Source organism: Homalodisca vitripennis, chromosome 6, assembly GCF_021130785.1.
Source record: "Homalodisca vitripennis isolate AUS2020 chromosome 6, UT_GWSS_2.1, whole genome shotgun sequence".
Lineage (NCBI taxonomy): Eukaryota > Metazoa > Arthropoda > Insecta > Hemiptera > Cicadellidae > Homalodisca > Homalodisca vitripennis.
Window position 1 is genome coordinate 113992208 of NC_060212.1, and position 23985 is coordinate 114016192.

The following is a 23985-nucleotide window of genomic DNA, read 5'->3' on the forward strand; positions in this document are numbered from 1 at the left end:
ACAACACAGAAGAAAAAACTTAAACCATGGATTTCCAATGACTTAGTAAATTTGATTCATAAAAGGGATAAAATTAGTAAAATCTTAAAAAAACAACCTTTTAATCGTGAACTTAGGACTTATTATAATATGTTAAGACGTGATTTAAGCAACTCTATAAAATCTACAGAGCGGGATTACTATAGAATGAAATTAAATGACTGTACAAAAAATACTAAATTGTTTTGGGGAATTATTAACGAATTAATTGGGAGGAATAAATGTAGAGACAACTTTCTTATTCAAAAATTTCTACCAGGTGCACCTATATTGAGCAAGGAGGTTTTAAAACAGGTTGCCAATGATTTCAATGATTTTTTTCGGCTGTTGGCAAAACCCTGGCCGACGAGATTGATTCAGGGGGTGATCCAGTGGTATGTGACTCTGATTACTGGCTGAACACTGAATTCTCACTACAGACCGTGACTGAACATGACATAATACGCCAGGTCAATGGCCTGAGGGGTGGATCCGCACCGGGGATGGACGGGATCTCGGCTAACCTTTTCAAGGCAAATATCCATGTTATATCTCAACAGTTAACACATTTAATTAACTTAAGTATCTCAACTAATGTATTTCCCGATAATTTTAAGCTAGCAAAAATGTTTCCTCTTTTCAAATCTAATGAATTTACAAACAAAAACAACTTCTGTCCCATCTCATTGTTAAGTGTTTTCTCTAAGGTCTTAGAACGAATAGTTAAGGATCAACTCGTCTCATTTTTACAAAACCATAACATTTTAAGTGAGTGTCAGTATGCATTTAGGCCAGACAAAAGTATCAATGACGCATTATTTGATATCAACAGAGATTTAAACAAAGTATTTAAAAAAATAATCGGTGCATGCTTGTTTTTTTTTGGATTTAAAAAAAGCATTAGACTCTGTGGATCGCACTATTTTGTTAACAAAATTAGAAATGATAGGGGTCAGCGGCATTGCGCTAGCGTGGTTCCGCAGCTACCTGAGCGAGAGGCGACAGGTTGTGTCCATCTGCGGAGAGAACAGTGATCCACAAAATGTAGATTATGGTGTGATTCAAGGTAGTACATTTGTTTTTGATATATATAAACAATATTTCTAAACTAAATCTGTATGGAAAACTCTTTTTGTTTGTGTATGACAACTTAATTTTTATTTCTGGTAACAATTGGATGGAAGTACAGGAAAAGACAGCAAACGACTTAATGATTTTGAAAAAATGGTTAGATTAAAATTTTCTCTCACTAAATATATCTAAGACAAAATTTCTACCTATTTCTTTGAACAATAATTCAGATTACAATTTAAATAGTTTGAGAATTCATCAATGTGGCAATTCTGCAAATTTAACATTTGGATGTAAAAGTATAGAACGTGTTACAAGTTACAAATATCTAGGTGTAATTTTTTGATCATCGCCTTAAATGGTCTGATCATATAGCCCATATTCAAGTAAAAGTAAGAAAATATATTTTCGCTTTCAGAAGATTAAGCGATGTTTTAAATGAAAAGGAAATTAAAATAACGTATTGCGCTTATGTCCAATCTCTTCTTACATTTGGTAACATTGCTTGGGGTGGGGCATTAAAATCAGTTTTTGAGCTCCTTTACATAACACAAAAATGTATCTTAAAAGCAGAATTAAGGAAAAATAAATGTTATCCTACTGACACTCTTTTTCATAAATCTTCACTCCTTTCCTTGCGACAATTGTACATAAAACATCTTTTAGTTCATATTTATAAATATTACTACATAATTTTCCCAGAAACATCACATTCTTATAATACCAGGCATGCAGTTACTGTCGGTATACCTGTTACAAGGTTAGTTAAATCATTTTCAATAACAAATTCCTTTTATATTTCCCATGTATTGTTTAGACACATTTGCAAAAACTTCAGTCACTTCAAATTATTCAAATCAACTTCAATTTCAATTTTTAAGGAAAACGTTAATTTCTTCCTTCTACAGATTGGCCTTGAGGGAGCCGAGGCCCTAATCTTACCTGAATACAGGGGCGGGCTTGACCTTGGTCCTTTCTCTCACCCCTCCCCCCTCCGATACCATCTGTCATTCATCTACATTTCAAAGTGATAATTACTTCAAGTAAATTAAATATAAATTTTTTGAGTCGGATTGTTTAATTTAAATTATTATTGTTATTGTTGCTCTTTCGTTTGCCTCTGAACCATACCTGGCAAAACAAACTAACATTAATTTCTGTAAAGGATAACGTCTCTAGCCTACGCACAGGCTGCTTGCCCATGTAGGCTAATTTCCAACAAATATATATTTAGATTACAATGTTTTAAATTTCTTTGTTAACTAATATTTATTTGCAAGCACATTATTGTAATCTCTGTACCTATATGAAGATTGTGGAAATATACTTATATTTCATTTCATTTCATTTTCAATTTTATTTATTTATTCGTTAGGTTTTTACTGTGTTCGTGAATTTTAAACTATGACGACTCCAGAAGATGACTTATTAAAAGTCGAAACTATAGTAGTGTATGACTACAGTTTGAACTGTTTCACGAAGGTACGTAGTTATTGTTATTAGTATTTTTTTTAATACAAAATAAGTGTTTTAACATATGTCATATACCGAAAAGTATATTTTGTAAGCTAATGTTTTATTTGATAGCATGTAAAAATAAATGAATAAAAATCAAATGGAGTCAATCGTATCTTTATTCAGATTGTTTATAAAACCAGAATAATTATTATGTATAAAACACAACGAAACCAAATTAAACCCGAACATTGACTCAACTCCCAGAAGTAATTGCTAGCATGGAAACTGTAAAATATAATCTAACGTAAATGTATATCTTACTTTCTTTAAGTATGTGTCGTATTTTGGCACAATTTATACTCTCACTGTGCGTAACGTAACATACCTGGTGAAGGCAAACATGCTGAAGAGAGTGGCGTCAAGGTAACAGCTGTTGTGGTGACCTTGAATCCCTTTGAACTTGCCACATAGGGACTCCATATCGCCAGAGCCCCGACTGATGGGCTGTACAGTTCCTGGTATTGGTGGACAATCCACCCCACCAAACTCTACAACAAGTCCTCATAGCTCTTATTTGTTAAAGGTGGTTAACACTGCATTAATGCACTGCAATGTAATCTATAACTATGAAACACATATAAAAACGTAATTCCTTATTAGCATTAACATTTCTTTACAAAACAAATTTTATGTGACTTAATTAACAATTAACACTAAAAGTCTATACATTTTTCGCATATTCATTCTCGTATTACATTCAGTATTTTTTTATATGGATCTACATCGGCAAAAATTTTGGTTTAAATTTTAATAATTCAGAAACAAAGCAATCTTTACTCTTCTAAAATTGCAAAGGAATGAATAAGTTAAAACGCATTTCCCTCGATTGGGGATAATGACAGTTTATAGTGCAAATATCTATAGTACTGTCAGTCAAAAATTGTGTGACATTAGTACCTGTGGCAACATTCTCAACTATAATACCCGAAATAGAAATAATATGGTAGTAAATCATCATAATTTGCAATTCTATTGTAAAAGCTAAAATGTATGGGTGCAAAATTCTTTAATATACTTCCAAATTACTTAAAATTAACGGAAGAGACTAACATTTTCAAATTAAATTGTGAAAACAACTTACCATTATATTCCTTCTCTGAATTGTTTAAATTTGTAATGGATAAAGATTGTATGTATTTATATTACCATTAATTTTATACTTATCTAAATTACCCATAATTAATATTGTTTATTACTTATCATTTTTATGGATTTATTTTGGACTTTACAAACACCAACACCCACTTATGTATTTATATATATATATATATATATATATTTATATATATATATATATATATATATATATATATTTATACCTGTATATATATATATATATATATATATATATATTGTGTTTATATTCTTGACACCATGTGTAAACTATGAATAAAGATGTTTCTGATTCTGAATATAATTTAAAATGTGACATATCCAGCTTTTTAAAATTACAATTCTATTTAAAGACTAGAACATGAGAAATTCAGCTTAAACAGGTATTTTAAGGAAACAGGATTTTTTCAGACATTTGCCATCGTTCAGTGACACAAAAGAATCAGTCGTAGATGGTTGGTCGGCAAATGCAGACTTATTAAGACCTGTATTCTATTCAGTTTTCATAATTAGTGTTGTGTTTAGTTTTTTATTAAGTGGATGTTTTAGAGTGAAGTGAAGTTGAGATACAACATGGTGGTTGTAGTACCTGACTTACATGTGTCACAACACTCTGGTATGATTAGTTTATTTCAATGTTTGTTATTATGTGTTAAGTTAGTTATTTACCTGAAGAAGAGATCAGATTGCAGATCCTGAAATGTAGTGTACTGAACCTTTTGTATCACTGAACAATGGCAAATGTCCAGAAAAATCTTGTTTCCTTCACAATCCGTCCATTGTCAAAAACAAACTTCAAACTAAGAAGATATATAAAGACAACATTTTGAAAGGTTTAAGCAGAAAATCTCTCAAGCTAAAGCCTTTGACCAAATTCCTATAAAATTTATTTAAAAAATTATGCAAGATTAACTTTAACCATTTGTACATCAATTTCCAATGCATCAGAAGTTATTAAAACATGGTTTACATTTATTCCATATCATAGTTTGATCAAACAACATTTAAAGCCATAGGTAGGTAAACAAAGTGAAGAAATATTGTAGCTTTGTAAATAGTATTACTCAATGTTAGTACATTCTATTTTAATGTTCATACATCACTATGCGTGTGCTGATGACATCAAATAAGTGAAGATGAAATAATAGTTTTTAAAATGAAATTTTACTACAAACACTTTACCGTGCAAGAAATACACATTTTGCAGTGGAATAAATGTAAAATTTGATTTAAAAAACGTTTATTCCATTGTAATTGCCTTATTGTACATAATGTTCTTCATTATTAAATTTTCTACAAGTTTCTCTGTAAAGATTTATGTTTTTATTAACTATTTAACAAATTAATTATACGTTAAACATAAAAAATCATTTTTAGAATGCCCTTTTTTGTGTTTTACATAGTACATCTTAAACAATAAGAGAAATACAGTTATGGAACAAATTTTATTCAATTTATCATGTCAAAAACCATTAGAAAAAACTGCATTTGTCTCTAAATCCCTCTTCCCAAACTCCCAGCAAATGATCATTTAACCTTGGGTACTAAATTGTGGGTGAATCTTTTGTTTACTGTTTCTCAGTAACAAAGCATTTCCGGACCTATGTTTATATAAACTTTTTACATTAATTTTTATAGTACAATAAGCTCAGAAAGTACCGGTAACAATACCCGAATCACCTTGTATCTTTATATATATATATATTTCTTGTGTGCATGTGTATGGGGCTGAACTCCTCCTAAAAGGATGGACCGATTTTAATGAAACTTTTTGTGTGTCTTCAGATGGATCCGAGAATGGTTTAGATTCACAATTCGGTCCAATTTAAATTGTTTATATAATTAATTTTTTATTTATAAATAAATTGTTGTTGATACTGGAATATTTTACATTGGATCCGCCAGACTGCGCTACGACACGTAATACAAAGTGAACTGTTACTTAACAGCTGTTAACACTTTCAGCTTTCAACAAGTTCAACAAAGACGCAGAAAAATTTGCTTACATTTAAATTGTAGAAAATATTACGTTATTATAAAGTCCTTGATCAGTAGTGTAATGCAGATTGCAAAGATGAAGTTTCACCAATTGTTCTATGTAAACATTATAATATTACAACACAGCCATAATGTTTTTCTATTTTAATTCTAGGTTTTCTCGACAGTTTGTGTTGCTATCAAATTTGTGTTTTGTTTTGTAACATCGTGTAATTATTGTGTGAGTGCTAATTGTAATAATACATTAAATAGAGATTGAAGATGTTTGAAGTGCATAAAAAACTATAGTTATTTATTGAAGTTATTGAACTCATTTTGCAAATTTATTGAAGTGAGTATATTGGTCGCATAACCTCAAATAACCTAAGTAGCATACAAATCAAAAGGTTGTGTTTCTATTGTGTGAATAACTATTGTTAACAGTTTAGATAATCAAGTTTTAAACTAATTGGATTTAAAATAATTTGTTGTAATTTACATTTTGAATCTGTAGTCAAAATTGGTCACATAAGTTCAAATTAACCCTCAAAGCGTCTATCGTCGACATTTACGACGACTCGGACTTTCACTAAACGTCATCGTCGAAAATTTCAACTATGAGCATTCATCTCTTTACATTAATTTTACGACGCTAATACCGGTCAAATCGCCGTATAACCTATACAGTTCGAAAGCCCGTGAGTTTTACTTTGTGTTTAGTGGTCTTTGGATTTCTCGTAGTCTGTATTGAACATTAGTCTACATCGTTTTCATCAGCTGTTGTTTCCAGTGAAGCGTATATGCCTTGTTTGTTGCTGAGATACAAAAGTGTAAATTTCACCATTTACAGTGTATTTTATGCTGTTTTCTTTGCTATATAGTTATCAATTCGTAGTTATATAGTTACTAATTGTTTTGTGTGTGTGTGTGTGTGTGTGTTATTGTGAGTTTTTGTGCTATATTTCAATATCATAATATTTTTGTAAAAATTTTCTGTTTATTTTCTTCAAAGTATACTTTTAGAAGCTGTCTCATATATATATATAATATCAAATTAGATACTAATGAATATGAATTCTCTGATTTTTATGTGAAAAATATATAACATTTGATAGCAAAAGACTAAGAAACTTGTTATATAACTTACTGCAACTAGGAAAATTGTCAAATGTGCGCTTTTTCATAAAAATATGTATAAAATAAAAACTATATATATAAACTGTTTAACATTATACATTTATGTCTTCAGGACAAACTTTCCCATAATTTAGCCATTCTGAATTTTCAATATATTGAATATTTCAAATACATGTCCATACTTTTTTAAAAAGTGTTTTTATTTTTGTTATTTTAATTTATTTACTTCTAAGGTAAGAGAATTATTTTTCTAACTTTATAGTTACACAGTCTGAAAGCTCAGCTCTTTGCAAAAAAAAATGGTATATAACACTTTATATTTAAGTTAGTATTTAGAGTTATTATAGATTTTACAAGGAGAGCCTGCAAAACCTCGCAAAACAGGTGTACATTTCATACAATATGATGGACGCTCGGAGGGTTAAGTAGCATACAAGTCACATGTGTGAATAACTATTGTTAATAGTGCAGGAATTGGTTTTAAATTAAATTCTGTTGGCCAGTTCCGATACTATACTGTAATTTTAAATAACTATAATGAAATTCGGTAGTTTAGATAGGCTAATCAGAATATCAACAATTCGATTGTGATGGTGGCCGCTTATTATACTTCAGTCTTTAAATAACTATAATCTAATTCGGATCGTCATTTTAGTAGTTTAGATAGGTTATTCAGAAATATCAATAATTTGATTGTGATGGTGGCCACTTATTATACTTCAGCCCTATAGGGAATACTTATTTAGTATTTTAGATCAATTAAATTCTGTTGACCAGTTCCCATACTATACTGTAATTTTAAATAACTATAATGTAATTTGGTAGTTTATTTAGCTAGACTAATCAGAAATATCAACAATTTGATTGTGATGGTGGCCGCTTATTATACTTCAGCCTTTAAATAACTATAATCTAATTCGGATTGTCATTTTAGTAGTTTAGATAGGTTATTCAGAAATATCAATAATTCGATTGTGATGGAGGCCAAATATTATACTTCAGCCCTATGGGGAATAGGTACTTATTTAGTATTATTTTCGAATTAAAGACGTGTGTACAGGACAACGTCTGTCGGGTCTGCTAGTATATGTATATATTTAATCAATTTTGTGTGAGTCCACTGATTTATTTATTATCAATATAAACTATATTAGCATCAAACCCGTGCAAATCACGTCAACAGGAAAACTCCCAACCGCCATTAAGAAATAAGCTAATATTACGTTGGTTAGTGAATTGAGAATAACTGGCTGAACATTATTTGTGTATTAGTAGTCAATAATCTGTTTTAAACTGGACAAAAATACTCTCATAAAATCAACCTCGGAACATTGGAAAACTGTGGAGCAGAGCCCTATGGTTGGATGTATTTCAAATCCACAAAAGACACATCTAGATTGTAAGAGCTTTGGGTTGATACCATGTATGTATATGAAATATTATACATGTATGAAATAATAGTTTTAGATACCTAAAATTACTGTATGGTCAAATTCTTTTAATAGTTATGGCACTTTAAAAGTAGTTTTTCACTATGTAACACTAATATACCTTTGGTTTTTGGCTCTATGTGGTTATGCTGCGCATCAAGGAACCTAGAGTCTTTCCGGCACTGGTTCAGTCCGATAAAGAACGCCCGTTGCGGATTACAAGTGAAGTACCTTCGACCGTGGAAAGTTCCATCGCTTTGGCCAGGGTGCTCCTCCTCCTATAAAAATAAACAATGTATGTATTTTGTATCAAAAGCTCCATTTAGCACATCTGTATGGAAAGTCAAATACTTATGCACATTAATAAAATTATATATTTTGTAAGTGGAATAAAGAATCAACTGTTTAAAATAAATTTGATTTTGAGAATAAATAAACAGCAGACCACAGTTGTATTTTATATATATAAACCTGATGAACATGAACGATACCAACAATACAGACAACTCGGCCATAGCAGTACTCCATTCTATAACTTAAGTTTAAAATTAGCCGTAATAGAGCCCAGTTGGTCAGTGGCCAAAACTCTGCAGACAATGTCTTGGCTGCGGAATTAAACAAGTTAGTGACCCATTAACTGACATGAGTGAGTCATCCTCAGATAGCAATCAGTCACTAACTAACAGCTGATGGTGTATAATACTGACTATAAATAATTACAGTTACAAAGTTCATTACTTATAGAAATGCACATAATGTACACGGTATGTTGTTCAGCTTACAACTACATTTATGTTCAATAGTGTAACACTATGAGATCAAACACTATGTGAACTGTACAATATTTATGTAGAAGAGAAGTTGGAAAAAATCATATACAGAATAGATGGCTTTGCTTATTAAGAATTCTTAGAGCTTTTTAGAATGTGACCAGTTTTGCTCTTTTTGATTTGTTTGGAAATTATTTGTAGAGATTTATTTCCTATAAAATTTTATTGTTAACTAAACTCATTAAATCTGCTCAATTATTGCTCAATCTCACAAAATTGCTCAATGAAAATAAAACCACTTTTGTCAAATTCTCTTGTCAGAATTCCAATAACTTGAGTACAAATCAGCAAATTCCAGTCAAATTTCAGACAATACAACATTTTTAGGATTAGTAGAAGGTAACAAGCTCAATTGGTCCTTTCACATTGATAAAATATGTTCTAAATTAAGTTCTGGTATTTTTGTAATTAAAAGGTTATCCCTATCTTGTAATGTAATAAAAGCTTAAATCTATTTATTTATTTATCTATCTATGTTGTTTGATCCACTCACACATCTCGTATGGAGTGGAAGTGTATGGGTCATCTCTCTGTAATATGAACAGAATTTTATCCCTTCTTTAAAAAAAGCCATAAGAATCATGTTGAATCTTAATCATGATGCACATTGTAATAATCACTTCACTGAAATGGGAATAATGACGGTTTACAGTCTCTAATATATAGAACCGTTTTGTATTTGAAAAATATTATTGACACATTGAGTTATAACAAAAAATAAAAACAATTTACAAATAATTAAACATAATAAAGAATTTTTTTCAAGAAGCCTTCTTAAATAGGAATACAATTTTTAACCAACTCCCAATATCGAAAAAATATAAATAAATTTGATGAAGTTCAAAACATCTTAAAAAGCATTTCTTGTTGAGGCTGCTTTGTACAATTTTAATGAATACTGGTCAAAAACAAATTCATAATTTTCTACTTTCTTTTTTCTTCGTAGTTTTAAGTAAAACTTCATGTATGTAGTTGTATATTTGACGAATAAAGAATTTTTTGAATTGAATTGAACTGTAAAATAGCTTTTTGTGAGGACTCAGATTGATATTGCCTTTATTCCTTGTGTTGTAATGGTGGAGATGGAATCAGATGGCATATTGTTATTTTTAGATATTAAAATAGAATTTAAGATATACTGTAAGATAATCTTTAAAATGTTCTTTAGCTGAGTCATGATGTATTAGTTTAAAAATAATCATTAAGGGATTTTATTGTTTTAATATATTGTCATGAATACAGACAAAATATGTGAATGAATACAGACAAAATATGTGAATGAATACAGACAAAATACGTAAATGAATACAGACATAATATATAAGTTAAGTGCGTAAATTTCGGAGTTAATTTTAGTTAATATTTTGTAAATAAGATCATTTCGACTCAGGTGTTGATCAATACTAAGAATTATGTGTCAGTCTTGATTTAAATAATTTGTGGGTTGAACACAACTACTGGTTCCCTTTGTTTTTTTAAGTAGTTTTGAATTGTATAAAGACAGTGCTTTCTATATTTAAAACTATATTGCATTCCTTTAGATATTTTTAAATATTTTCCAATTATGTAACAGTGGCTTTCATTTTCTTATATTGTCTTTTTTGTAATTTTCAATTTTTAGTTACAAAAGCATACAAACACAGTTTGCTATTTGGTGTATACATCAGGTTTTTATTAATATTATTCAAATAGCATAAGAACAATATTATTCCTAATATTGATCCTTGTGGAATACCAAATTTAACTAGCTTAAGTTTAGATGAAACTTTGGTGATTTAGTTATACTGTGTGTTCGATACATTATTTTCATATATTGGTGAGAATCATTGAAGATCATTAGTATTATTAAAAGAATGTCTTTAACCACAATCATGTTGTTACAATTATCTTCAAAGACTGACAATGTCAAGTAGTTACAACATATGAATATTTTAGACACATTAACCTGTATAAAACTAGAATACAACATTATTCATTAAACTACAGTGACCATATGTACTTCTGAATTTTAAAACTTCATTCACAAAGTAAAAAGAGTTCTATAAGAAATTACAAAATAATTTTCTTTAACAGACTCTAGTTGTAACAATCTGCATATAGAAATTCTGTTTCAAGTTTGATTGTAAGTACTTACGGTTTTTAGTACATTTTCCGATTGTTCACAGGGAATAACTAAGTTTTTTTTATTGTCTAGTTTGATGGTTATAAATTTTATCAATGAAAATAATTTGTTTACTTTTTTTTAACCCTTCATAAACAGTGAAATTTGTTTTGGGGTTTTCAAACAACTTGGAAACCGTGAAAATGACAAACTAAGATTAATTACATAAGTTAGAAGTTCAACAATAAGAGGAGCTATGAACTTCTATAACAGAAAAAATATAAAAAATTAGTCTTACTGAAACACTGTTTACAACGTGGTGCAATTAACCAAACCTATGCAATACCACTGATAGGCATAGCTTCACTAGTGATTTCTGTTGGTTAATCATAATTTTACTATACTAAATAGTCTTTTTTATTTTGCTTTTTTTAAATAGTGATATATGGAATTTCTTTATTATTAAGAATTAATTCCTTCATTTATTCTGTGATTTTTTTAATTGGTAGAATATTCTTTTATCAATGCTAATACAGCGGTAGTTGTACTCAATTGAGGTTATCAATGGTAGAAGGGGACATGTTTTTATTTTAGCCTCCATAAATTGTTCCCTTTACAACCTCTGTTTGGGAATCTAATAATTTATAGCACATTACATTTTATTTTGTACATTGATATATTTTAGCGTACAACACTAGAATATTAACACTATTTCCCATACTTTAAGGATTCAGTTATAATATACCCAACCTGTTTAATTTATATGCAACAAGTTACACTAACTCATTATATCAATTATGAACTGATTTGAAGGCATTGTTAGAGACAGTCATTCTAGTAATTAAAATACAATATATATGTGACATTTTCTAATGAATAAATTTTGATGCTTATTTATTAGGGAAGTGTTTTTACAATAGTTGACACTGCTAGAGTGTATGGTTTGCTAAGCTAAATTTGATAATTTTGCATTTTTCTCAAATAATATAAATTTTAACTAAAAAGCAAAAACAAAAGACGACAGACATAATTAAATCCAAACAAATTATTCTTACTATTGTTGTAAATTTTATGTAGATTATGCAAATGGCACTAAAAGCCTGAAAAATAATACAACTTAGAAATATTTAATTTACTTGAACGATAAGTTTTAGTAAAGTTTAAAATATGTTTTTATTCCCTTACAGTTATAATGTGACCTCTTAATATGTACCATTTAGTAACCAACACCAAGTATTTTTACACAAATTTTTCTTAACACTCTTTTAAAGGGTACCCTGTATAATATGTACCCAATATATAATATCATATAATATGTACTCCCTGTATAATAGGCCCCTTTTCATAGCTCAGGAAATACCAACGGTAATCAATTTGTATATTTTTGATTTGGTAGTGTACATTATGAAATCTCCAGATAAATTAGACTTCAGATCCAATATTCATAACTACAACACCAGGAATCGAAATAATTTGGAAATTGAATTTAACCGTCTTAGTAAAACCATGAACAGTCACAAAGTAATTTCATTAAAAGTGTTCTATAAATGAATACCATTGGTTGATAAATATCCTGACTCAATTTTCAGAAAGAAGCTTTATAGGTGGTTACGGGTTAATCCTTTTTACAGCCTTCAGGAGTTTTTTGGAGTTAGTCAAATTGCTTCTTGAGAACTGTTCACTCTTTAATGTTGCTTGTCTCAACTCTTTATAGTAGCTTTTTTATTGTTATTTTAAATTAGTCTATAACCTCTTGTTGTTATTGTTAGTTTATTTATAAATATTTTATTAATTGTTGAATTTTAGTTTTGTTGATTAATTTCGTTGTTTTAAATCTTTTAATTGTCATTTAATTTAAATAATGTATTTTAACTAATTGATAGCGTTATTTTAACAAGTCTTTTTACACCTTAACACACGAAAACTACCAAATTATAAAAAAATATGAATTTGAAATGTAATAGTTTATCTGTAATTTATGGTATATCTAGACTTTGGCATTATGCTACAATACTGACGTTAATACTTTTAAAAAGCTTTAAAACAATAAATTGGTTGATTGATACAGTCAATTTTATTGATTAGTTAACACGCAGATTTGAAGCCGTTCTCAGTAACAAAAAGTAAAATCTACCTCGGACTGAGACCGTGAGGAAAAACACTTGGTAATGACAGCTCTGAACGGCATCCAACACAAATGTTCCAACGAGGTGAACAAACCTGTGCCATACCCAGACTACACACTACACTGGTGCAGAATCAGTACTTGTGGTGATGTTATCAAGGTCACACACTAGAGTTTTACAACTGTCGTATCAACTCTTGCACCTTTATTTGTATTCATTAATGAATCCCCATCATTAAACAATGTGATCAATTACGGCCTCTTGGTACTGCTTTTTGTATGGCTGCTTCTTAAAGAAACATCAACAGGCAGTCCTGCAGACCCTTTTTTATTCAATTTAGAATTATGGCTTTGGCCACCCTATATATTATTTATGAAACTCTCTGTATGTACATAAAATATCCAACACAATTCAATAAACACCAGTATGAACATAACTATCAGCTGAGATACAGACCTTCAGTGTCCAGTCCACCGATTAACTTAATATAAAGCTGGAGTTTACTACTCAGCTCTGAAATTGCATAACAACCTTCTTCCACAACTCAAAATTCCCAAAACAAATCCAAAGTTTCCCTAAAACACCATCTCCTTGACCTATTACACGATTGAGGAATTTTTAAACGAGTAAAAATAATGTAATTTAAAGTGTTTTTCACTCACAGCCACAAATAATATTTTAAGTTAGTACAGCATTAGAATTTGTAAATGATTGACTTGTTACAAATGATGTAATGTTGCTAATTTGATGATTAATATGTATACTTTGAGCATAGCTCATTTTTGTACACAAAAAATGAATAAAGCTTTTTTAATTTTAATTTGAATTCAAATCTGTAACTGATACAAAAAGGCAGTAGGCAACAGATAAAGAGAAATGTATATTTTATTCTGTAACTTATTAATTTAAGGTTATAAAAACTGAGATAAATTGTATTCTAATTTATTCTTACTCCTTAATATATAGAAAATAAGAAACATTAAAGAGAAGGGACATCTTGAGGGTGTTTAACACAAGAAAAACATTCCTATTAATCTTAATTACAAATTAAAATTTAGAATTAGAAAAACAAAATTTAGAACAGTGATGTGCAACTTAAAGCAAATAAACGTTTCAGGATTATTCTAGACTCATACAGCAGTCATGCACATCTCACTGTGTCACGCATCAACCTGATATCTGTCAATCATTACCTGGCACTTGCCATCTGCCATTAACATCGACTTGTACACCTTGCTTCTTCTGAAATCGAGCATCATAGCATTTCTTCAGTCAAAAAGGTGAACTTTGAAATCCCTTATATTAATACAAGAGCGTCCATCATATTTACAACAAAGTCCAAGTTAACACTTTACAGCTACAAGCTGTTTTTACGTTATTATAATTTGGATGACCATGAATATAGAAGTTAAATTTTATTAATTTGTAATTCATAAACACTTGTAGTGTTTTTCAATATTAAATGTATGGGAAAATTAAATTACGATCAATACATGAAAAAATAATAACTCTTTCATTATTTTTAGCGTTTAACTTCTACGTTTTAACATTTTTATTTCCATTCATATATAAGAGAATTTTTCTAAGAATAAAACATTTTAAATGAACAATAAGTAGCTGAGATATTAAACATAAAGTGGCCCGCTATATACAGTGCCGTTTGATGCTTAATCATTTTTGCAGAACATTGGTATTGATGCCTGTCCATTTTGAAACCAAATTTCTCACCTGGCCTTACAAATGTTCAACAAGAAATGCCTTTAGAATATAGCCATATCACATGAAACATATTATCAACTGGTTTTGTAAATTTCTAGTCGAAAAATATTTTAACCCTAGTAGTGGCAATCATTTCGCTTGTTAATGGCAGGCCGTTTTTGTGTGTTGCATAAGGTATTTTTCTTTTTATTAAAAAATACATATTAACAGCAATTATGGTGTATTATACATAGTTTTTTTCATAAAAGAGTGAAGAATAAAATTCTGTTCAGATAACTAAAATACATCATATATACAATGATGTATTTTTGTATCAATCATCATCAAATATATATATATATATATAATTTAGCTACATTTTTAATTTTTTTTACATTAATTGCGTGGGACCATGGTTTGAAAATATTTTTATTCGTGGTTTGAAAATATTTTTTATTTTATTATGAAAACTTTGAAACTTCAAGATAGCCAAAAGTTATAAAATATTATGTAGTTTTTTTAAATATATAGGTTTTTAGGAAATATGCAAAGAAACTACAAATATGTGTGAAAATTTGAAAACATACTAAAACCCAACTGAATAAAACAGCAACTATCAATTTGAAATTTAGTAACCAAAAACATAATTTTTTTGAGCCATAGCAAAAAGAAACTTATTAAAAAGAAAGAATAAAGCAACAACATTATATTACAATGATAAAATAAATAATTAGTTTGTTTATTATTTGTAATGGTTTTATTTCTGGCTTGAGCTAGGACAAAAGTACGATATGCATCTAAATTTAATAAACAAGTATATTACTATTAGTATTATTTAGTAAAAATACTCACATAAGAACTTTACAGGATCATAATAAACACGTTTTATGCAATAATCAATAAATATTTACAGTTAACAAATGTAATAAATGAACAAAAAAAACCAATACAGTCAACAATTGTTCCGGTCTCTGGCAACAGAGTTGAAAATAAATTCCACTTTATGAACAGCTGATTGCTTCATCCACCCACTCTCTACAACGATTGAAAAAACTGTCTGTAGACAGGACAGATTCTGATGTTTGTAATGGTTCCCAAATCACGTTGATATGACGAATTTACGTACTATAATAAGTTAAATAAAGACGCCATGACTAATCGTCGATTGCCAACCACCGTGGGACTGTCACCGACGAATAGTCGTCGATTGCCAACACTAGAGTAAACAAAAAAACCATGGATTAAATCAGGAAATGTTGCTAAGCTACTGTTGTTGGATTAATGTGAACGTATCTACATTCATTCTCCTATTGTGAGTTGTACTGACCATCTCTATGCCAGCGACCCAGCGGCCAGGTTTGTCACCGGGCAGGTTGCCGATCCATCGTATGACACCGTAGAGAGGTTCGTCATCCACCCTGACCTCTACCAGGGAACCGACGCCCAGGTCAGGTGATGGAAGGGGTTCTGGGGTGTCGTAGTAGCTGCCGGCTTCACTGCCGCTGCTGGACAGCAGAGCATCTGCAACCATAACACAACACCTTTTAGACATTTAGACGCAATAACTTAGGGTAAGGAGAAAGGTCTGGAACTAGAATTGTATGAACACGATTTCATGAGACAAATTAGATAAAGACAAAGGAAGAAGGGTAGAAGTTTAGGGAAGGAAACAGGGTAAGTGGAATGGCAGTGTTTAATCAAACTGAAAAACATCAATGTTGACAGTAGAATTCCAGCAATATTAAACTAAAGTCCGGGGTGTGCAAAAGGCCCTTGAGGCTTATAGGTTATATTAGAAGGTAATCTTCTATGACGACAGTATAATACAAAAGGTTGTTTTTAGACATAATAAGTGCCTTAACATTGATGGCAATTATGTAGAAAAATAGATAAAAGTGTGGGCTTTCACATAAAAATAAAGGTTACTTGATTTTGGTATGTATCAAAATCGTACTTACTTAAAAAAACCGTGCTTTGTATAATATCTTAAACATAATTTTATATTGTGAAAAAGAACTAAGACAAGAAAAGGTGCAGTTTGGGTACAAAAAACATAAATAGATTTGTTGAAAGATTATGGAGAAAAAACAAAACAAACATTGGTCAATGAAAATTTCGATGTAACATTTTTCACTGCTAACTTGTGAATTCTACTTTACTAACTAGGGTAAAGTCACACAAAATTAAGCTCATATTTCTATCAACAAACTACAACTTAAATTAAAACACAGTGATTTCAATAGGCAGAAATAAAAGTAACTGTTTTACAGGAGCCTTATATAAAAAGTCAAATATTTCTAGACAAACTTCAACTTATATTGTTATACACAAGCCTAAAAAGGTGAAGTACAAATACAATAATATCAGGGCTACAGACAAAGATACCAAGGGTTATACCCAAGCTACTTCATCATTGTACCTATGAATTTGGAAGGAAGAGACAAGACATTTTGCCAAGTTATCATAGGAAGACCTGTCAGAATACATCCTTCATCTGCCTTTTCTTCTTTTTCTTCTGGAGGTACCATGTAAAGCAAAATTTTTATTAGCTAGAACGAAATACCATCATTATAACACATTGAAAAAGAAAATTACATTGTTGACATTGTTTAACATTCTCCCATTTATTGAAAGTATTTAAGAGAACAAATACTACCTATCTATCACTTTTGTATCAAAACCTATAAATCTAAGACCATTTTTATTCTTTAATACTCAATCTTTTGGTTTTAAACTCTTATATAGATCAACAGTAAAACCTCATCTTGAGACATGTAAATTGAACAATGGCAGCTACCAACACAAAAATTGAGCTAAATCAATTAAACACGTAACTGGCAAAAATTAGGTTTCATTCATTATGGAATACCACAAACTTCATCCTAGAATGTCTTTAACCATAACAACCTAACTCATTTTTCTAGGAGCCCTCTTTTCTTACCAGCCTTAAAGCATTATCAGGAACAATAACTTGTTCCAGAAAGAACTCCTTTGCAACCTGGTGGAAGCATTAGAAATATACCAGCTTTGTCAGAAATACTATCTCATTAGGTATTAAGAACACAATCCAACAACAGAAGACATATTTCTAAAGCAAGTGCCCTTTGGTCATTTTCAAAACAAGTTCATGAAGAAAAATGTATTATAGATAGTACTCCTGTCTTTTTCACATAATCCTAGTTTAGTTATAAAACCTGTCATGACACTGTATCAACTTCTTTAGACCCTTTATTTAGAATTTGGAAGTCTGGAAACGATCAATTGACGATGGCAGTCTTGAATTTATCATTGTTGCCAATCAATTGTCCAACTACCTAATAAAATACAAGAAGAGGAAGTTTCCCGATGCAACGTATGGTCAAAAATGACTTGGAATCTATTTAACAAAGCAATAATTAGCAACAGGAAAACAGTCAAAGTAGCACTGATCCTACAATAGCTGTAAAATAAAATGTACACCAAACTTGTCATAATAAGTAATACTTTTAATAAACACTGCATAAATATTGTTAATAATAAAATTCTTCCTAAATTAACATAAGCTCATACAAGACAATCAAATACAACATTCAAAAGAATAAAACATTTCAAATGTAAGACTGTTCATGAAACTAGATTGGAGAGAATAATTAACGTTGTAAAATAAATATTCCTCTTGCTATATATATTCCTCATAGTTTTAAAATACTCGTACGTGAGGTACCATTTAGTCAAACCTACCTCACACATAACAAACTCTTTCAATTACAACTGGTATATTTCAAGACTAACATAAAATAAGAAAAAATATATTTTTTTTACAAAAGATGAAACTTTACAGAAATGTCTAATTATGGACTCATAGCTCTCTTACTTTGATTCAAGTACTGGATAAATCCACGTTCTCTGTTATTTGAAATGTGAAAACAAAAACCTTTTGTAGTGAACAGCACGGTTCATGATCTACACATTCACCAATCACAGCTAATACAAACTACATTGGTTCTACACTATAATTAATTCAATATACACTCCAAGGGGACGAATTGATGAAGATTTTAAATTAGGTATTGGAATGTTTTATCTATTTTGAATATTCTAAAAAAACATATATGTCAATCTTTTGACAGAGTCTACTACACCACTGTATTTAAATTAGGACGAGGCAGCCAATAAAAAAATACAGAATATAATTTTACATTTTACTTTTGTAGAAGTTCAAAAGAAATATTTAGAAACCGTGCTTGAATACACGAAACAAAAAGACATTCGTAATTAATAAACCACAGTACAATAAAGATGACTTTTTTACAGTAAAATATTTATGTTAAACCTGAAGTCTAATATGAAAAATTATGTTTCAGTTGTAAATATAATATTTTTCGTACATTATGCCATCATGTGCATATTGTACACCTGACAAATGTTTTGTAGATTTTTAATATCAACTTGTTTTTAAAATTACATGGAAAATTCAACAAACCTTACATATTAGAGTAGGATGCAATGCAGTTTCTAGTCTATTTGAGAAGCTCGTCTTCAAAAGTCTCTGTGATTATCTTGAAAGCAACAACATCTTATATCTTTTTCAGTTTGGTTTTTGACATGGGAAAAGTACAATTGATGCAATTTTTAAATTGTGGACAGGGTTTCGAGGGTCATGAAAGAGTTACACTTTGCTGTTAGTGCTTTCTATGACTTATCCAAGGCCTTTGACTGTGTTAATTTCGAAGTAATGCTGGGTAAACTTAAATTCTATGGCATTGGTGATTTGCCCTGAGTTGGCTAAAATCATTGTTTATGAACCATTAATAAAGGGTGGCTGTAGATGATAATGTTCAGAGCAGCTACAAAAAATTCATCTTGGGTGTCCCTCAAGGGTCAATTCTTGGTCCACTCCTCTTCCTTATCTATTACAATGATCTCCCAGAACTCATCTTCAAAGAGCAAATTCTAATGTATGTTGATGACACTCCATATTTGCCTCAGCAAGTAACAAAAATGTCCTTCACTCCTTAATTCAAAGTATCCAACTCTACACCAAGTGCACTTTGTTTATTTCAATTCCTTAACATCTTATGGTTTCATTTTCTGAGGCAGCTCCAGCGAATCTTCTAGAGTGTTTCTTAGGCAAAAACTTCACCAGAGTTCTGACTTATTATTGCTGACTTAGAGAACCTTGCAGGGAAATATTTAAAAACTCTAAAAATTTTACCCCTTCCTACCAGTTTTGTTATCAATGTGTAGTTTATGTCAGATGTAATTAAGAAATTTTTAAGTAGGAACTATGTACATTCCCATATTACTCGAAATTCTTCTTTAATACAGTATCCACTACATAAAACCGCCTTCTATGGAAAAATCTATATATTATACCTTCAGCAGTCTATTTAATAATTTCCCAGTTTACATAAAGAAAGATACATCTTTTACAAAGTTCAAGAGAGATACTTTGGCAGTTTTATCTAGCCAAGAATTTTTTGCTTTTACTTCAAGAGCAGATGTATAAATCTGTCCTTTACTAAGAGTTGTTGAAATCTTTTTTTTTTTTAACTAGTTTATAACAATATTATTTATTTTATATATAATATATTCGAGGGGGTACCCAAAAAAAAAAACCGGAATTGTATTTTAATTTAATGTCAAGTCAAATTTTAACACCTAGCCAGTATATTTTATTACCTAGTTCAGCCTCTTTGCTATAAACATAATTTATATTAATATTTCATCATATATTTATTGACAATACACCTGTTCAGTATTTTTTTGTAATGAGCAATAAATATGACTTGTGACTAAATGCCATCTTACTCTGTCTTTATACAGGTTTTACTAAAAGCTTAATAAGTAGGCTGAACAATTTTAAATATAAGTGTAAAACTACCTTAATAGACAATAATTGACACAGTTTTAAAATAGTTTTATAACATTTTCACGTCCACAACCAATCTTGAACAATATTTCACTATTTCAATCTTGAAAAATTGAACTAACATGATTCACTTTCCACAACCACGACTTACCATGAGATTGTCATTAGTCTAGGTGTAGTTGTTTCTGCTATGTTCAATTTTATAACATTAGACAAAAATATTAAACCAAAAAATGGTGCTGAGAGAAGAAGCTAGGGAAATTTGTTCTCAATAGCTCTTAACTTATTACTACACAAATTTGCTAGGAGCAATGTTGTCCATATATTAAAACAAAGCTCTTATATTACATTGATAGCTAGTAAAACAGCTGACACACTCATTGTAAGTGGTGTAAGGCATTATTAAGCAGTTTTACATAATATTCATGCCTCAAATTCAAATAGTGGAAAATACAAGCAATGTTTCTGCACAAAGCCAAACAATCCCATAACTGTTGTGTTTTATGTCCTTATTAAAAACATACCAAACAAACCTTTGAAATCAAATTAAATGTGCTCTGTTTTTTTTATATATTCTCTGAATAATTGCACATAGAGTGTATAGTGGAACTTGGATAGTTAAAACCTAAAAAAACATGTGAATTAACAGCAAACTCTTCTCTTACATATAAGTGTCTTAAACAGGGCTAAAGAATAATTTTTATCCCATCATATTTATGTAATAAAAACCTTATATTCAGTAACATAACTAAATACTCTATAGCAGAAAATAAATAAAACTCAACGTCTTATAAGAATAAGAAAATCATTACATCCAAATTGTACACATTCTCTTTGACAATGATGGCTAAACAAAGGGGTTTTGTTGTGGAAGGGTAAGGGGATAGAACATTGACTTTGACAGTGGAGAGGCAAAATATGGATACTTTAAGATCTCCTATATTGCGGAATTCACGGAAATCCAAAAGCCATGGCAATTATTAGGGCATGGGGGGCATTATTTTGTAAACATCACATGACATTCTACTTAGTACAGCCAAGGACTGTACTACCATATATTTAGCCATTAGCAAGATCAACTACAATGCAACCTACAAGTTTTAAAATTAGTTTATTTTTCCTATACACTCTCTTATATATCTTATGGTAGATATAACCCAAGCATTGGGTTATATGGGACAACGTCCAAAGAAAAGAAAGATAAAATTCTTAAGTTTAAAAAAGCATTGAGAGCTATCCTTACACTCAATGTACGAGATTTAGTTAAATAAGATTTTAAACAGTTTATAGTTTGTATATAATTGGATCTGCCACGAATTTAAGAAAAGGTGCATACTGTATTTATATGACACTACAGAAAAACAAATTTTCACAAAAAAATATAATTTTAAATTAAAAAACAACATTTCTTAACAGTAAGATTTTTTAACTGCCAAACGAATTATAAAATAAAAATAATTTCTTTTAAAAATAAAGCAGCATGTAATGTAATTGGCATTATATTTATTTACTTGAGGAGTTTTTAGAGTAACATTTCAACCTTATTGCTGACAATTTTCTTTTTTGAATCTTAATATTAAATGTTCAGTTTAGGTTTATCAAAGATAATCAGTTTCAATAAATTACGATATTTCATATACCAATTTTGTGCAACGATAAATAAAAACAAATTTTGATTCTGACTCTGCTAGATGATGCATTTTATTGTTACCTGGTCTACATTTAAGAATTTTAGCTCAGAAATAATGTACAATGTATACAAATATTTCAAGCTATCCTAAAATATTTGAATTAACCACCGTATTTTACAATATACATTGTAGGAGTACAAATAAATTTTGGTGACGCTCACCCAAATCCTATGAAGAGGCACAGACAATCATCAAGCTCGATTTTGCTTGTATAAGCTTCATGCAAGATTTCAAGTCTGTAGGTCAGTTCGTTTTCAAAATATTACACGGACGGACAGACGGAAACGAAATTTTCTAGTCCATCAAGTAATAAACTTCACTAACACTCAGCCAAAAATTTTTAGGAATTAATAGAAAAATTCAAATTATCCACAATTATGAATGAAAAACATTTCTATTACTCAATTTCCAATTTAAGTTCCGCAAAGAATATTGGGACATATAAATTGTATATTATTTAAAGCTCATAGATAATATTTATTAATTTTTACCCCTCAACCTTAAAGTACATATTTTTTGTTAATGCAATATTTCATTGGTGTTCAGACAAAGCACATGAAAACCTATGTTCTTTGCATTCTTAACACCTAGATTCATATGAAATCAACACAAATGATAATGTGTCATAATTTCTATTGGAATTAGAAAAATTTGATTGAAATTCTTGTGCAAGACGATGCAAGTTACATGTGAACTGAATCAGTTTAATGCATGTGAACAACACGTACCATAGTAGGGGTCTGGATGCTTGCTGGCTTTCAGTTTCTCCTCAAACTCCAACACAAACAGAGGTATATTGTCCATCCTGGTGTCTGTCATCACTGCTACCAACCTCACAACATCGCACACTGCTTCACTGTTCACTGCACTACTGACTGGCTGTGTACGTTGTTTGTACTACTTTGGATTGTGATTTTATGTGTGCCTCAAATAACAAAATGTTCTGGCTTCTGACTTTAACTCAGCTTACTTTTAATCTGCAATGCACTAAACTTTTTTATTTTTTACCATTAATAAAAAAAAAATAATTAAAATTCAATTCATAATAATATATACAGTGTTCACAAAAGGGTGTCACAAACTTCTGTGGCTGATAGTACTCATTATTCTAAACAAAAAAAATGCCCTATAGGTAAAGGAATGTGTTGTTTAGCCCATAACCAGCATTTTGTATTTTTTATAAAAAAAATATATTAACTCTAAGACTAATAAAGCTACAAATACCAAACTTTGCATATAAATTATGACAAATATAAGGAAAACTCAAAAAATAATTGTGTGTTTTGCTTTAATATTAACAAAATTTTGCCTGTTGAAAATTACGTCAAATAACAAAAAAACCAGTAACATTTTTCAACAAAATTCGTTAATGCATAAGCGAGCACAAACACTTTAGAAGTACGCTTGCAGAAGCCAGGAGCAAC

General features: G+C 30.0%; 1 protein-coding gene across 3 annotated transcripts in view; it reads right to left on the reverse strand.

The window, feature by feature from the left end:
• Positions 1 to 23985, reverse strand: part of LOC124364753 (ubiquitin carboxyl-terminal hydrolase CYLD) — an 84021-nt gene that overhangs the window by 16746 nt on the left and 43290 nt on the right. For all 3 annotated transcript variants that reach the window (XM_046820469.1, XM_046820471.1, XM_046820472.1), the window contains exons 6-8: positions 16347 to 16540; positions 8386 to 8542; positions 2933 to 3095 (exon numbers count right to left, since the gene is read on the reverse strand). In XM_046820469.1, coding sequence (XP_046676425.1) covers positions 2933 to 3095; positions 8386 to 8542; positions 16347 to 16540 — 514 coding nt within the window. The remainder of the gene's footprint in view (positions 1 to 2932; positions 3096 to 8385; positions 8543 to 16346; positions 16541 to 23985) is intronic.